The sequence below is a fragment of the Hydra vulgaris genome, chromosome 12 (genome assembly GCF_038396675.1).
Source record: "Hydra vulgaris chromosome 12, alternate assembly HydraT2T_AEP".
Taxonomy (NCBI): Eukaryota; Metazoa; Cnidaria; class Hydrozoa; order Anthoathecata; family Hydridae; genus Hydra; species Hydra vulgaris.
Genome location: NC_088931.1, coordinates 40528802 through 40547366, shown reverse-complemented (window position 1 = coordinate 40547366; position 18565 = coordinate 40528802). Strand labels below are relative to the sequence as shown.

Sequence of the window (18565 nt, the reverse complement as noted above, 5' to 3'; positions counted from 1 at the left end):
ATGTATTTCAGATAAGATAAGCAAATAAAAGAGTTATGGTGTTAAGATTTACTATTAGAAGGTCAGTGCCTAATATAATTTCAGTATATGCACCTCAAACAGGTAGGACAAGTGAAGAAAAGAAAAAGAAATTGTTGAAAATGTAGAAAAATCTACATTAAAAATTTTGGAGAAAATGAGAGACCTGTATGTGGAGACATAAATGGGTATTGGGTACATCATACTTTCAAAATTTGTTTTTTCCAATTTGGCAGATAATTTAATGGTACCACTATATGTGAATAATGACTTTAGGTTTTTTTACCTATGCGGGATTGCAGTTTTTAGGTAAAATTGATCATTTATGAATTAATGCAAGGGGGGTTACAATTTTTAAACTATTGAAATCTGAAACTTTTTAGATTTTTTTTATATTACCACATGCTATGAAACGTAGGTAATTTTTTTTTCGAAAAATAAATATATTAGTGGGGTAAAAAAAAAGAAGCGCATTAAAAGATTAAAATAAAAGTGTTCAAATATAATAAGACATACAAATTTAAAACAATCAGACTTTCATTGTTTGAATGACGTCATTTAAAGCTCAGACAATATGACTATAATAATTATTTATAATTAGATGGTTTTAAGGGCAATACAGGGGGATTGTAAAAACACCATAACTGGTTCAGGAAAAAATGGAGGTTTTCTATCAAATCTGGAATAATTAACCAGGAGGCAATTATTCTGGTTAATTATTCTATTTGTAAGCTGCATTGTAATAAATTACCATTGAGGCATATAACTGTTAAACTACATGCTCCAACTATCAACTAACTCCAGGATTGTTTTACTGGCCCTATTGCAAAGGCTCTATCTAAAGTTAATGGCATAAAAAGAATTGAAACATTTGAACCTATTTAACAGTTGGAACCTTTGATTGAACATCCTGAAAAAAATTCAATGTTGACAGATGCAATGCTTTGTTATAAGTTGGTATATTGTTTATATATAGACCAAATCTATCTGTTGTGGCTTGCCACAACAGATAGATTGCCACAGCAGAAGCTTTAATTTTTTTTTATATGAGTGAAAACTGCAATCCCGCATAGGTAAAATTTATTTATTTTTAAATCTTTTTTTCCCAAAGTTAACATTATTCACATATAGTGGCACCATAAAAATTATCCAACCAAGTTAAAAATCAAAATTTTGAAAGTATGATATACCCTAATGAGCATGTCGATGCAGTCACATGGTTTTGAGTACATGGAAAATAGGGGTTAGATTTGAAAAACATTGAAGGAGAAAAGCTGTTAGAACTTTCAGATGCTATGCGATTGATAGTCTGTAATACATAGTCTTATTATGTCTTAACTAAAAAGTAAGACAAAAATGGGTAACATAAGTGTAATACAAGGTGTAGCATATATTACATGGCACAAATTAGTTACTTGTAATACAAACCTGTTGAAAATTCAAAGAAAAAAGAAATCTTTGTAAATGCAGAACTAAAAAATTGAAATGAAGTGTGCAACCATTTTAAGGGAAAAAAATTTCAGCAAAAGCAGGAATCAGATCAGAAAGAAATGTGAAAACTATATGGACATTAAGAGATATATATAATAAACATAAAGAAAAGCTATTTAGAATCTTCTGATAAGGTGGAAAAACAAAAGGGAACTTAAAAAAACAAGGAATTGTGGTGGTAAAAAGTGAGTAAATCGATAAAATAAAAAGAAAATCTTACAAAATGTGGAAAAATGTTTGAAAATAAAAAAGAAAGGCTATTATATTGTTTTGCAAGACAAAACAAGTTGTATACAAAACTCAACAGTATGAACAGAAATTGTTTAACAAGATGCTAGATTTAGAGGACATAGAAAATGCTTTGAGTTGTAAATGGCTAGAAAAAATAGAAATGTTGTTGGAAAAGGCTTGAGATAAAAACATGGTCAATCATTTAAAAAAGTATTATATAAATAGTTAAAAAATAAATAATTAAATAAAGAGTTAAAAAAAATTATCAAATAAAGAGTTTAATTGAATAAACGAAGATTTATCTGCAGTGAACAAGTTTATTGATAACCTATAGTGGAGTGAAATCAACTATTCAGAGGGCTCAGTTGTTGAAGATGTTGAAGGCTTCAGGGGATGTAGGTTGTTGTTAGATATTTGAAATTCAATCGTACATGATGGCAAAAAAACAATTAAAAGAAAAGTTGGATGGTAAAGATTTATAAAAAAGGTAAAGACACACTAAAATGTGGTTTATATCAAAAGATTGGTTGACTAGGCAATTTTTAGAAAAAATTACTGCCAACTAAAAAGAAACAGAGCATTTATCAATAACAAGCAATTTGTTTATAGGCCAAGAAAGGGTAAAAACATAAGTAATATTTATTGAAAGACAAGTTTAAGAAAGATTTTTAGAAGAAAAAAAAAGATGGTAAAACACTGGACTGGTGTCCAGTATTTTAAAAGAACAGAGATGATGATTAAATGGATGCCTGGTGTGACTTTTTTTTTCCTGGTGTAAAAAAAAAAAAAGCAACAACCTTTGATAAAGATTGTAAGGGTATATCTAATAAGACACATCAAGAAAGATTCAATGGTTTAAGCATGCAGAGCAGACGTGGACAGGAAAGCCATGCAATCACACTCTATTCCTGACCATGCTTGCTATTATTTTTTTTGAAAGCATGACCACAGGTTTTTTAGTTATTTGAAAACATGCTGAAAAAACCCAACAAAAGTAAGAAAATTATAAACAAGTTAAACTATAAAAAACAAAAGAAATTTTAAAAATAAATTAAAAAAAATAAAAATAATTCAATTAATCTAACCCGAAGAAAACTAAAACTCTATTAGAAAGTTATTTTTAATTATGTTTATATTTACGTTAAGGTTGAATAACTTTAAAACTTTAATCTTTTCTAATGTTTTTTACATCTGTTAATTAATAGCAAACTTTAGTACAAATTATATGCCTAAACTAAACAAATTGTAAAGCGATAAAATTTTAAGTATTGTAATTTACACAATTAAGACTTATCAAAGATGATATTTAATGCGAGCGCTATGGTCGGTATGAGTTTTGATTTCGAGTATTTTAATATGAACTTTTATTTAGAAAGTTTTTTAATTTTCAAATTAGTATTATATACTTAACTATTATTTTTGTTTATCAATCTTAAAAATTTATTCTTTTCTTTTTTTATAAGGTTTATTGGAATAAGCAGTGACATAACCCATGCATTTAAAAAAATAAGCCATGCATTTAAAAAACAAATATGGTAAGGGTTAGGATTAGGAAATTCATAGACCGGTATATTTAGAGCAATTATACCGGTCTATGAATTTCCTAATCCTAACCCTGATTTTACTTCTACTTCAGAATCGGACTATTAACTTTATGTATTCTTTTTAAAAAATTATTGAAGACATTATATTTCTTTAAAGTCGTAGTTGTTTATAAAATAAATAATAAAATTGCATTCAAACATAGTAATAAAATACACAAACTTTTAAATAAAATGTAATTTTTTAATAATATTCTTTGTTAATTAATGTATAATGCTTCTTATCAATAACAATAGTTAAAATTTGTAAATTTTATAAGAAGTGCTGAGGGTAGTAAAAAAACATTTAATAGGGTAGCAAAAAAAAAGACTTGGAATGTTTTTGATGATATTAACTTAATGCGTTTTTTATAAAAAGTTTATTGAAACATTGATAGTCATCGTTGTTTATAAATTAAGATTACAAATTGTTTTTTAAAAAATTGGTTGTCGTCGTTGTTTATAAAATTAAGATTACAAATTGTTTTAGAAAAATTACAATCATCTTTATTTAAAAGCGTTTAGTGTTATGTAAAAACATTTCAAAATAGAAAGTTTACTCTCTAATGAAATGTTTTTACACAATGCATAACAACAACAAAAAAATAACTTTGCAATGTTTTCGACTATTAAATTTATGGTTTCATCGAAAAGTTTATTGAAACAATCGTTTTCATTGTTGTTTATAAAATTAACCATACAAGTTGTTTTAAAAACATTTACATCGTAAAAAATGCACTTGTTATATAGTATATTTCAATAAATTAAATAAAAAAATTTTTTATAGTATACAATCATTAAAAGCAATTTCTCGCTTTATTACCTCATACTTTATTTTGCAAGTTTTTGAAACATTTTCAAAAATCTAAAAAGCCATGGTTAAGTTGTCGTAAAAAAGAAATAAATGTGTAGTCAGGAATAGAGTGCGATCCCACGCCTTTCCTGTCCACGTCTGATGCAGAACATAAAGATGCGTATGGTTGCAGAGCCTATGAAACAAGGGAGCTACATTTCCCCCAAAAAAAGATGCTAAAGATCAGATATATTGAAGAAACAGTATTATGTGAGACCTCCAACCAGTTAAAAATGCATTCCAAAAAATAAACTTAAAAAGTTTACATACCTGCTAAATATGCACTAAATTGCTTTGGTCCACATCGAACAGGATAATGTGCCTCAACACATTTGTGAGTATTATCTAACCCATTACCATTTTCTACAATTGGCCTATAAATAATTAATAATAATAGCATTAAGCATTTTAATGAAGAAACACTGATAAATTCTGTTTTACCTGTAAATACATATCTATAAATACAGATTTAAAAATATTTTTAAAATTTGAAAATATTTTTTAATCTGAAATTTGGCAAATATATTAGTTGCAGAAAAAGTATTTCATGTCTCAACAACTATATTGTGAACACAAATTGTTTTTGAGTGAAAGTAAATATACAAATTTATATTAAGTTTTTCATATTTGACTTTAATTAAAGCTATAAATTAATGCCCCAGATGCATTATCTACAATGTGCATGGTAAACCAATTTTTGAATTTTATTTCTTTTTATTGATTTTTGATTTAAAAAGTAGTTTTAAGATTATACATCCATTAAAACCACAAATCAAAGGATCAAACTTGGTTTAAAATTGCTTTATTATTGAACATATTAGTACAGAATTTAAAAACAAGTAAAACCAGTTCAAAACACATAGTGAAACCGTCTCAAATCGCAAAGGTTGCTATACATAGTGTGTTTATAGCTCATACATTCAGCCTACGCAGCTTTTTGAGCAAGCAATCTGTTTTTACATGAGGTATTGGTTTAAATCTTTTTTTTTTATTGCCAATGACGTTTGCTTTAAATCCTCATTGAGACACATGACTATGGGATTTTTCGGTTTTTTTAGTTAATGGTGAATATTTTTTACTTATTAATACTTTATCAAATCCTTCAAGTTTATATTTAATCCTTTTACAACTAATTACTAATTTCTCTCCTCTCTCTCTCTCTTTCTCTCTCTCTCTCTCTCTCTCTCTCTCTCTCTCTCTCTCTCTCTCTCTCTCTCTCTCTCTCTCTCTCTCTCTCTCTCTCTCTCTCTCTCTCTCTGTTTAATTTTGGTAATTTAAAATGAAATCTCCATAAAACACTATAACTAGAAATAAAATTTAAAAACGCTGACATCATGTTGGTGTTGTTATAACTTTTTTGGTGAAAAAAATGTTTACAAACCTCAATAAAACACAGTTAGAAGCATCTCCCCACCAAACAATTTTAACTTGTACATCTTTTGGAGGTCTTGGAATGCACCATTTTAAAACATCTACTTTAACAACAAGATAGCATCGAAGCTGTCCTTCTACTTGTGGTGGTAAGCTCGATCCGACAACAATCGCCATTTTATTAATAAGTGTTAACGTTTTATTCAAACCTTTTATGATTAAGTTATCAATTAAAAATAAAGCATATTTTAATTTATAAGAGATTAAAAGTACAAAAATGATACACGACTAAAAAATTAGTTTTATTTAAATTAGTTTAGTCTTTTTTTATTTTTATTTTAAGATATCAAATGTCTATTTACTATATTGTACCCCGACGTAGATGTAAACAATGTTGTAAACTTTACATAACACTTTTTTCTAATTGTAAAATTTGAAAAATTATTTATTTAGTCATTCCAAATAAATTAAATTTTTTTTGAATAAATTCCTTTTTTATTATTACCAGTTTACTTTATTACAGCAATGGATATATTATGTTATATTTACTTGGTGAGGCCATAACTTTACACTAAAAGCAACCAGTTATGATCAAAGGAACTATGAACTTAATACCCATAATGAAGCACACCATTTTAAATATAACTTGTTAAGACTTTCTTTGAAACTGTTATAAAAGATAGCTGACACAGTATTACTATCAAGTGAGTTCCAGTGGTGGACTACATTCGACTTCGGATTTAAGGGGAAGTTATGCTCACCCAACCAGATTACGTTAAAAAAATAAATGCGCTATTACACCAATAAATTCTCATGTTTGATAGTTGCCTCACTATTTATTAACTTTTTATTTCAGTCTAAAAATAAAACATTTACTTTATTCTAAAAATAAAAAATATGTTTTAAAATCGGTTATTTGGGAAATTCTAATAATACCCATCATACCCCCTCCTCTCTCTTCTCCTGATTTGTAACTGCTTATTTAAAACAATAAGTTACACTTTTTAAATGTTAAACTTTTGATTTTATTTAAAACACCTGGTAAGAATATATGGCTTACATGTGGCTATAGTTTGTTTAAAGTGTGAAACTATAAACTATTTGAATTTCGGTATTGATACTTGGTGTGACTCACATTAAATGTTTCACATAGTTATGCCACTTGATGATATAAACTTGATGAGATGATAGATTACGCGTAAAGAAAAATAGATGTAGCTATCATATGGACTATATAATTTTGCCAGTTTATGTAATATAATCTTCCAACAAGAAAGGTATATATAGCCCATATGTTGCCATATATCTGATGGTTAGTTTCTGCCCACTTGCGTAATACGTAATGCGGTTCATATAATTATGCCAATTAATTTAGTATAATATTTAATCAAATTCGTGGAAAAAAACCCACAGAATATAATAACTATAAATACCATAAATCGGACTGAAAAAAGTTAAAAAAAAGCAACTTAATATTCTTACTAGCCTATATCTAAATTTATATTCACTAAAGAAACATTTAGAGCTTTAAAGATGAATGTTGTTATGCAACAACGTGTTATCCCACATGAATAGGTAACTGAAATAATTGCCTTTAAACATTAAATTCTTTGTAATTTAAAAAAATTTGTTTTCTTTTTGGTTAATTGCATTTTGCAAAAATGTTTAAAATTTTTTTTTTTTTTTCTATGAGTAATCAGTCCGTAAAAATTTTATCTACGTAAATTTTTTTTTGCAATAATGGTGTAAGAAACATAGAATTATCATCTATAACTATTACGAGGCAACCTTGAGAGAGTAGGCGGTGTACCAACTGTTGCTAAACAATTGTGATATTCTATTTTAAAGTTTTTAAGAATTTTAGTAAAGTTAATTACGTAATAAAAAAATTCATTAAAAATAAATAAAAACTTAATTTTAACACATTGTTTATGTTGCAAAGTTTCCTCTTAAAATTAAAATTTAAAAGCATATATCAACAATAAAACTATAAAAGCATATATTAACTATAGTCAAGTTACTTACAAAAATTATCATTTGATGTATCATCACATTCACTATCCGTTAAATCGAATTCTTATTAATCTTTATTGTCACTAAAACTTTTATTTCTAACTTGATATGGTAGTATTTTACAAGTAGAACTTTAAATTCAAAACTTACAACAGTAATTTCCCGGATTTTTTATTTGACATTTTTATCAAGAGTAAAATAAAAGTACAAGTAGAAACTCATCAAAAGCATCAGGATATGTAAACCTCCTTTTAGAAGTGCTGTGACCGGAGCTTTCTTCGCACACCCCCATTCCTAATTTGAGTGAATGAAATAGGAAAGAAGACATTTTTATGAATTTTATATTGGGCTTCAAGTAAACGTTTTGTAGTTTTATAAATTATGTCTTGTAGGCTTACCATAATAGAAATATGTTCATAAGAAAGGTATATAAAAATAGTTTTCGATTTGTATAGACTATAATGAAATGAAAACACTAAACTTTCTGCCTTTTATGACCACTTTCGTGATTGTTTATAAAAATAACTAATACACTCACGAAGAGATTTTATTCGCTCTTAACAGTAAGCGAAAGATACAAAGAATCAAAGTGAGGTTTTGATTTATTTAAGAACGGAATCATTTGATGTAGCAGCGCTCTCTTACACTTCTCCCTAAATCAGTATGGTATCTGGTCTCCGTTTTTTTATAATCAAAACCTCATTTTGAGACCTAGTATCTTTCGGTCACCGCTCTAAACAAAGAAGTGATATTCCGAAAAAACTCTGTGTAATATGATTAATTTTATTCGGTTTTTTAATTCGGACGCATAAGGAGTTTAAAAACATAACGACGAAGTTTATTGATAGCTATATATGTATATATATATATATATATATATATATATATATATATATATATATATATATATATATATATATATATATATATATATATATATATATATATATATATATATTCATATATATATATATATATATATATATGTGTGTGTGTGTGTGTGTGTGTGTATATATGTATATGTGTGTATATATATACATATATATATATACATATATATATACATATATATATATATACATATATATATATGTATATATATATATACATATATATATATATATATATATATATATATATATGTATATATATATATGTATATATATATATATATGTATATGTATATATGTATATATATATATATATATATATATATATATATATATATATATATATATATATATATATATATATATATATATATATATATGTATATATAATATGAAACAATAAAATTAAATGAACAAATAGATATATATAAAAAAATTAAAAAGATTGTGCTTAATTGTTCAGGAGAATAAAAAAACAGATTAAATGGGGGGAGTAGGTATTATTTAGTCAAATCCTTAGGTAAATGGTATATGGAGTGCTCTAATCTAAATTATTTTTACATTAACTGTTAGAGCATTCTATAATTAACAATATTCCATTCAAATCTAAGAATCGACCCAAATTCTAATTTTGGTCAGTTTTTAGATTTGAACAGAATATTATTTATTTTTTAGTTACATCGTTTCTGCACCGAGGTCATATATGTACATATATATATATGACCTCGGGCAACTATAAACACTTTTTAAACATTTTTGCATCATATAACAAAACTGTTAGTCTAATCTCTACCTTTTTAGTCTAATCTACTACTAGTCTAATCTCTATGTGGCTTCAATAACTTTGTTATTGAAGCCACGTAGGGATTAGACTAGGAAAAAAAAATTGTGAACCAAAATTATAACCAATCAGCAACGTCATTCTGGTTTTTAACACAGTAATTGGCAAGAATACCTCCATAAACCATTTGGTAAATGTTCTACCATCAAACCACCCATCAGTTGTGATATCTTATACAGTTCTAAGTGGTCCACCTTGAGTCCAACCCTGGTAAAGATACTGTTATAGCTACAGTTAATAAGGAATACTACTGCTTTAGGAAAAACTCAATTAAATTAACCACAAATAATAAGAACTGCAATCAGTTGTAAAAACTATAAAAAATAAGTCCATCAAAATAACAACAATTACTTTTTGCAATTGTCACTTTCTGACTGTATTGGAAAAATGCTGATATGTTGTACATCCATACTTTGCTGGCAACCAGATTACGCAATTACAACAATCCTCCACCCATAAATCATTCATACTGTTCAAAATATGCTGATTTTGCAATGGGTTCGACTTGACCTTTGGTTTTTTGTAGTAATGGGCTCAGAAAACCAGGTTCTTCACAAGGTCTCTTGGGACCAACATCTTTACTTTCTAGCTGTTCACATACTCTGTTTGGATCAATAACTTTGTTAATTAGTCTGCATCCTCATACTTGTTTTCAAGGACTATTTATGCTATCTGCTGTTTTAACTAAAGGTTTAATGCAACCTTGACATCACTTCCTTGAAAAGTTTTTAACAAGTTTTTAAACATTTTAAACATTAGTTCTGCTTGACCATTTGAGGCTGGATGATAAACTGCTGCATAGATTGGTTTAACATTACTTGAAGCTGTTTATATTGCTCACTCAAAAACCCAGATCCTTTATCACTAACAATAACTCTAGGTATACCATAGGTTGAAAATAATTTTCTGAGTACCCTAATTGTTGCCTTGGCTTTAGTACTTCTTACAACTTCCATTTTAATCAATCTTCCTAATATGGTATCATTGTATGTGGCTATCCTTAATTGTTACTCTGTAATAGGAGTTTTTACTAGCTCCATTATAGCCACTTCCATGGTTTTTAATCGTGACTTTTTTCTCGATGCATCTAATGGTAAACAGCTTAAACCATCTGCAGCTGCATTTTTTTTGCCAGGACAATATAGCAGTTTATAACCATATGCTGACAGAAGCAGAGCCCCAGCAGAAGTTTATGATAAGTGACAAAGTAAACTTGTGCCCATATAAAAACTGATGAAATATTTTTACTGCAAAAACTAATGCTCATCCTTCCTTTTCAATTTGGGCATAATTTTATTCAGCCATACTTAATGTTCTTGAAGCAAAACTAACAGATTTAGTTCCATCATCCTGCTGTTGATTCAGCACAGCTCCCAAGCCATGTAGACTGGCATCACAGTGAAATATGTTTTTTTTAATAGATCAAAGTGGGCTAACAATGGTGCATTGCAAAACAAAGTTTTAACTTTTTGAAAAGCTTCCTCACTATTTTTACTCCACTTCCAAAATATATTTTTTCATACAATTATGGAGCGGCTCATTAACAGAAACCATCCAAGATCAATCAAGAGGTTACTTATATCACAGACTAGAGACCCTCTAGTCTGTGATATAAGTAATTGTTTGAACAAATAAACTTTCTGTTAAACTATCAAGTCTGGTTTGTCCACTATGCTTTTTTGGAACATGATCCCAAAGTTTATATTTTTATGTAGTGTTCCTAACAGAATGTTATAAATTTTAGCTGCTTTCCTGATAGTAAATGGTTTTTAACTTTATTTACTGCTGTTTGTAAGTGTAATTTATTTTGTAATTAATGCAACTGAATCAAAATAACACAATATTTATTGTGTGTGTTGCTTTTCCTTTTACTAAACTTGGTACTGATGTTCATAGTCACCCCCATTGATGGTGTGTGTGTGTATGTGTATATATATATATATATATATATATATATATATATATATATATATATATATATATATATATATATATATATATATATGTAACTATGAATGATTGTTTATATAGGCACTCTGACATCACACGGAATGGAATAGAATACTGCCAGGGGTTTTCGTACATACATCTTATAGCCTGCTGCTGTAAGGGAGTGTCGCTACATCGACTGCGAATTTCTTTAGTAAAGGCTTTGAGTTTACTGTTTGCGGTAAAAAATGGCTTTTAACAACTTTTTGTGTTTAAAAATGACAAAATCAAGTAAACTTTATGTAAAAACCATTAAATTTAATTGAGGAAATTTTATTTTAAATGCTAATTCATTTTTTTAAAAACCACATTAATGCAGCATAATAGACTAAAATGTTTTTTATTTTTTTAATAAAAATAAAAACATTCAAAAATTTTTTTATTTTTATTATATCAATTGACAAATAGATAGAATATGCGAGGAGTGCTGCTACATCAACTGAAGGTTTTTATTTGAGCAGGCATTCTATCAATTTAAAAATACATATTATTATAAGTCAGGGGTGTAACATGGTTGCCCAAGCAGCACATAATGATGTTTTCTCAAAGGGCAACCTAAATTTATGCAATTTTTATGTATCAAATTCTTAAATTTATGTAATATTTATGTAACAAATTGTTATTTTTGTTACATTAATTTATACAGTGTTTTTAGAAAAAGAAGAAAAAAACGAAGAAAATGAAGAAAATATTGCTGTCCCTTGCCAAACCTTCAGTCCATGTAGCGGCACTTCCTTGCGGCAGCAGGCTATAAGATAGTATAGAACCTCTCTGCAGGAGGGTTCAATACACACATTGACTGACTAAATGCTAAATACTAAAAAACAATACACACATTGACTGACTAAATACTAAAAAACAATACATAAGATAAAATAATGATATAATATTATTATTATGTATTATTATTTTATATAAAAGTTATTATAATAATATATATTATTATAGTTATAAAGCTATAAACATTTATGTTTAATAATTTATTGAAACATTAAGGTATAGATTGAATTATGTTATATGTTTTTTTTATATTTTTATATGCTTTTTTTTTTTTTTTTCAGGTTAAATATAAAATGACTGATGAAACACACAAAGGAAGTTTGATGCAGCCATTTTTGTTACTAGCTAAGTCGTCTCATGGAGCTGCTTTATCACGACTTATTCAGCAAGTGACTGAATTGCCAGGTATTTACAAATTTGGTGAGTTGTTACAAATGCCTAATGTGGTGGAATTATCAAATAATGAACTATTTAAAAAAGACTGGAAGCTTCTCAATTTGTTTGCCTTCGGAACATTCATGAGCTATTCTGCAAATAAGGAATGTTTTCCAGAACTGAATTTAAATCAAATTACAAAGCTAAAATTGCTATCTCTTGCAACATTAGCCTCAAAATCAAAATATGTAAGTTATGATGAAATTAAAACCGAAATTAGTCTTACCAATACAAGATATTTAGAAGATTTAATTATTGAAGCAATATATGCGAATATAATACAAGGAAAGCTAAATCAGCAGGATCAACGTCTTGAAGTTGATTTTGTTATAGGGCGTGACATACAGCCAGAAAAGGTTGACTACATTGTTACTATACTAGATAACTGGTGCAAAGGTTGTAGTAATGCAATTGTTTCGTTGGAAAAGCTGACAGAACATGCAAACAACATGAAAGACACGAAACTTCAACAAAGGAAAGTTACTGAGAAAGAAATTGATGAAGTTAAGAATTTTTTAAAAACTCAAGATCACTTAGTAGATGCTAATTTACAATCTCAAAAAGATAAAGCGAGAGGTCTTCGTAATTTAGTAAAGCCAACTTCAAGAACAAAATAGCAGAAGTTAAATTATATATTTGTAATTATCAAAAATGTTGTTCCTATTTATAGCTTCTTTAATTAACTTCTTTAACACTTTGGATTTTTACTCATGAAAAACTAAGAACATTTTACTTACACAAGCATTTTGTTGTTATGTTTTTTAATTCTAGTTGTATTATTTTTTACATTAGAATAATTGGCTATGGGGATTTTTAAAGGGATGTAGTGCCAGGTAATAGCATTCTCCTGTTCCATAGACGTATGGCAATGCTTATTTCATTCGCAAAAAAAAATTTATTTTTGTAGATCATTTTAATACGTAGACAAAAACCTGTACTACATCCATCTTGCATCCTACCTAACATCCGTTAGGGTTATGCCAAGGCAGGTATTGAATACATTCATATTTATTACAATGCACAGTTATTTCTACCTATTCTTCATTTCTGTATGACGCTATACATCAATAAGGATAAGACAGGTATGTACCGACCTACCCCAGCAATGCTAAAACGTTTACGCTGACCAGCGATAAAATTTTTTTTTTCAGGCATTCTTCAATGCCTGAAAAAGAAAACCTAGCGGTTTTTACACAGTGCACCGCGGGAGAGTATTCAACTTTAAAGTTCAGACTTTCTTACCTGTGTTAGGAGAGAGTAGTTTAAAACGGGCCCCTTTTCAAAAAGTTATAGAGTCAACTAACTGTAAACAAACGAAAATTACAAGCAAAGTATCTTTCAGGAAATTCAATTTATGCTCTACAATTTAACATCAGAAAATTTGAGATATAACTATGTCTTACGATAAGAAATAACCGTTGAACAAAAATATGCCCATTAGGGGTCCATTTCACCCTAGAGCTAGCCTAAAATGGGACCCTTATTTAATTTTTGAATAAAATCTGATTGTTAATCGAAAATTGGCTATAACTAAATTATAGATGATACATAATCTTCTGTTCATTACTCACATAAAAAATTGACAAATTGCTTAAACTCAAGTGTTAACCCTCGAACTAATGTTGTGCAAATTAAAATTATAATATGTTTGATTTTAAAAGACATAAAAAAACACAATAAACGAGTGTTTTTCATAATTACTATAATTAGAAAAATATTAGGCTCAATAAAATTTCAAAGTGGTCTTTTCAAATATTTTGAAAATTTAAAAACCCTTAGTTTTATTTATTACTTATAACGGTAAAGTAGTAAAGGTTAGTTAATTTTATTATTCAATGCTTCAGCACATGAGATTGCTTTTTTTATTGGGTTTTTATTTTGATCAGTCCTTTGACGGAGTCTTTTTTTGGCTTTCGTATTTTTTTTTCTTTTGCCTTTTTAATTTCTTTTGTTAATAATTTTTGGTTTTCTTTTAATAATATTTTTATTGTCTTTGTATTTAGCTTTTTTTCCAAATCACATTTGTATGGACTGCTTGTCCTAAACCTTGTGCTGATGATTTTTTTTTTTTTTTTTTGCGGAGTAAACTTCTAACAAGGGAAAATATTGTTTTTTATTTGATACTGTTGGTGATCAACTGGCTCTAAAAAGTTGAATTTCGTTTCAGAACTTGCTCAATAACTGGCGTTTAAATTTTCTGAGGTCTGAAACTCAATGAGCAGAATCTCATTTTAAGCTATGTCTAGAATCTACCGCGCGGAGATTAATGTTTGCCCAGAAACAACTTCTCGTATTGTTTTTTTAATGAGCAAAGGAATGTCAGTTGAAAGTCCTGAAGCAAAACCGTTGTCCGTAAAAACATTTTGATTGAGCGGGAAAATTCCTGTCTTAATAAAACCATTAACCTCAGTGATAGCAGATGCTGCCCACAAGTAGTTATTTTTACACAGTTCGGATATTTGATGAATTGTTAAAACTTGATTGATTTTTTAGCCAATTTTCAAACTCTTATGCATAATAGATCGTTAAAGACGTCATTATAGCTATTTCTAATAGTTATGGTTTTTGGTTACAATACAGTAGTAGATACAACAAAATAACGTTGTTTTTGACAATCTAGCTTAATTACTTCTAGATTTGAAGTATGAGTGTTGTGCCTATCAAATATTAGCAAAACAGGTTTATGCTCTGTTGGGTTAGCATGTTTTACAAAGTGCATGAACCAAGTAACAAATACATCACTTTGCATTCAACCTGATGTGACAAACATTCAACCTGGGTGACAAACATTCAACCTGTGACTGATGACTGTGACTGTGACTGATGATGACTGTGATGACTGTGATGACTGTGACTGTGATGACTGTGATGACTGTGACTGTGATGACTGTGACTGATGATGACTGTGATGACTGTGATGATGTGATGACTGTGATGACTATGACTGTGATGAAAGTGACTGTGATGACTGTGACTGTGATGACTGTGACTGATGATGACTGTGATGACTGTGATGATGTGATGACTGTGATGACTATGACTGTGATGAAAGTGACTGTGATGACTGTGACTGTGATGACTGTGACTGTGATGACTGTGACTGATGATGACTGTGATGACTGTGATGATGTGATGACTGTGATGACTGTGACTGTGACTGTGACTGTGACAACCTGTGACTGTGACTGATGTGACAAACATTCAACCTGGGTGACAAACAGCAATTGAAAGAAAAACAAAAAGGGGTAGCACAAAATGATGCAGTCATGTAGATTTCTATATATAACTAACTACCCATGCTCAGCAGAAGTTAGGCATCCAACTTGCTTTTTTACACAAATAGCAACTACTTTTGATGGCTTAATTGGAACAGTAGTGATACCTGTTTCATCGACATTATAAACTCGATCTTGAAAAAATTGATGCATTTCCTACAATGCTTGGTGAAAAAAACTATTTTTTGATTAGTTTTTTTAAATGTTTATGTTCTACAGCACAATATTCTACAGTTATTATTATAGTATTTATTGTCTAAGCAAGAGATTTGATAGGGGACCGTCTCACCTAAGGGGCCTGTTTTATACCAATTTTCCCTACTAATATAGTCAAAATAATTATTGAACCTTAGAACAACTTATTCCGTTGGTTAGAATAATGATATTACGCAACTTGCCGAGTCCGACGATTTCTAGATTTTTAAGCAAATAAAATAGCCATTACATTTCGCGAGAGAATTCGCTTTGATATTTGTGTAGATTTATGTACCGATCTAGTTGAAGAATAGACCTTTGTAACGCTGTACAGCGTTAGCTTCATTAATAATCTAGACCTTCTACATGAGAATTATGATAAATTTGATACTGACAGTGTTTGCAATACATTAGTGAATTTCAATTTTATAAAAATGTTATTTATCAACTTTAAAAGTTTTAAGAACACCTTCTGCTATTACTGTTTAAAAATGAATGAGATAGAAGCATTATGTATATTTCTCAAACGTTTTTCTTCATTTTTTCATTCGTTTTTCTTCCATTTTGATATTCTAACATGATTCCATGGTTCGCAAGAACTGTACTTTATATGCCTCTCAACAAATTTACAAATGTCACATACTTTTAAAAATTTAGGATATTTATTAAAAGATTTTAATCAAACCTGAGTAACTATAAATATTTACCAACACGATTGTTAATAATAGAGCACCATTAAAGAAATTTTACCTAGTTTGTTGATTATAGGGTAAACCCGTAAAGTAATAGACGAGCAAAAAGTAATAGATGAGCAAAACTACTGTGGATTGCTCAAAATGCCTATATATAGGTTATATATATAGGTTTACTCAAATTCCGCAATAGAATATTTTCTGGGTTCATTTTATTGAATTTATAATTAAAAATTTTTTTTATTGTAAGGAGTATAAAAAGGGCGTTCCAGCACATTTTTTTTCAACCATTATACTAACCATAATTTCTTAACCTATTTTAACTATAAACCTAACCATAATTTCTGGGCTAAAATAAAATAATGGGAGTATAACAACCATAATATATTAATATATTATGGTTACAAACTATAAACTCTGAGCTATTTTTTGTAATTTTAAATAAATTTTTCAAACTTATCAATTCTTTACTATCAACCCATGAGTTGAACGAATCAGGATACCCATACCACTTTACTAATGATTTGTTTTTAAGTTTACGAATAACTTTTTCAATCCTAAATATGTTTTGATCAGTTTTTTGCATTTCTAGTTCATAAAAAGTGCCTTGTATTTCTTCATTATTATCGTCAGTTATTTTATATGTTGGTGGATCTGTGAACTGAACTTGTGACACTGTAAAAACTTCTTCAGTCCATCTCGGTGTGTACCCTTTTTCAAACGTTCTTTTCTTTTTAGCTATCCTAACTCTATCACCAATTGAAAACTTTGGTTTTACAGACTCTGATCGTACATTTCCATTAAGATTTAACCAAACAATATTTTCATTGTTTTTATTGCTAGCTTCAACTGGTGTCATTTTAATTGAGGAATGCTTTGTGTTGTTGTATTTATTTACCATTTCATCTAAAACGTCAATATATTTTCTAGTAGAATTAGCTGAAAATTACTTAAACATTTTATCTTTCATTGTTCTATTCCAACGGTCAACTATACAACTTTTTTCTTCATTTTCAGTTGAATATAACTCAACATCAAGCGCTTTAACATGCTTATTATAAAACTCTAAGCCTTTATCTATCCACATTTTTTGACACTTTCTTTCTTTAAAGATTTTATTTAAAGCATTAGCAACATCAACTCCAGTTTTACTTTTCAATGGAACAATCCATCCATACTTTGAAAAAACATCTATCACCATTAATAAGTATTTTATACCGTTATTGAATTTGGAAAAAGATTTCATATCAACTAAATCAGCAGCCCATACTTCATCGATTCTATTTACAATAACTTTTCTTTTACTGAAATGTTTTACAACTGGTCTATAAAGTTCGTTTGCAAGTTTGTCAGTCCATTTCAGACCCATAAGATTTACTTCTTTATCCTCTTATTTTTTACTGATCGTTGGTAGTTTTTTTGAGTAGTTTTAGTTTCAACACCTAATTCATATGGGTTCAAAGAACCTAATTCATATGGGTCTGAAAGACCTAATCCAAACTTTGCTTTAGATGATATAATAGGTTTTATAATACCTCGTTCAATTCTTTCACGTATTATCGGGTTTTCATAGCATCCATTTCTTCGATCATAATTTTACCAGCTAAATTTCTTTTTGCGGTATCATCGAATATTAACGCAGTACATTTTTATATACATAGAAAAATAATGCTGTATAGCATTTTTATATATAAAAATGAAAATCTTAATTATATAAAAATGGATAATATAGATTTGTCATGGAATGCGAATAACAATAAGAGAAATAATAATAAGTTGTTTCCTAAGTGTATAAGAGGCATTATTGTTGGAAAGTCGGATTGTGGAAAAACTACTTTATTATTGAATTTACTTTTGAGACCTGGTTGGTTAGACTATAATAATTTACAAGTTTTTGGAAAATCTCTTTTT

At 28.5% G+C, this 18565-nt stretch overlaps 3 protein-coding genes across 5 annotated transcripts in view; 1 reads left to right on the top strand and 2 right to left on the bottom strand.

Moving 5' to 3' along the window:
* The window catches only part of LOC100207572 (C2 domain-containing protein 3), a 76073-nt gene extending 67741 nt beyond the window's left edge, over window positions 1-8332 (bottom strand). Inside the window, exons 1-4 of one of the 3 annotated variants that reach the window (XM_065813239.1) lie at window positions 7956-8304; window positions 7570-7851; window positions 5555-5753; window positions 4444-4547 (exon numbers count right to left, since the gene is read on the bottom strand). In XM_065813239.1, the coding sequence (XP_065669311.1) occupies window positions 4444-4547; window positions 5555-5721 (271 nt within the window). In that variant the 5' untranslated portion in view covers window positions 5722-5753; window positions 7570-7851; window positions 7956-8304. Of the gene's footprint in view, window positions 1-4443; window positions 4548-5554; window positions 5757-7569 lie in introns of those variants that run through there. The other 2 variants (XM_065813238.1, XM_065813240.1) reach the window with 2 other exon arrangements.
* A 3993-nt stretch (window positions 8333-12325) lies between these two features.
* On the top strand, window positions 12326-13257 carry LOC100206846 (COP9 signalosome complex subunit 7b). Its single transcript, XM_065813241.1, has one exon. It carries the CDS (start codon window positions 12351-12353, stop codon window positions 13107-13109), a length of 759 nt encoding a protein of 252 aa, XP_065669313.1. The 5' UTR covers window positions 12326-12350; the 3' UTR covers window positions 13110-13257.
* Window positions 13258-17600: 4343 nt separating this feature from the next.
* Window positions 17601-18023, bottom strand: LOC136088111 (uncharacterized). Its single transcript, XM_065811774.1, has one exon. The coding sequence runs from the start codon at window positions 18021-18023 to the stop codon at window positions 17601-17603; it is 423 nt and encodes a 140-aa protein (XP_065667846.1).
* Window positions 18024-18565: the final 542 nt, after the last annotated feature.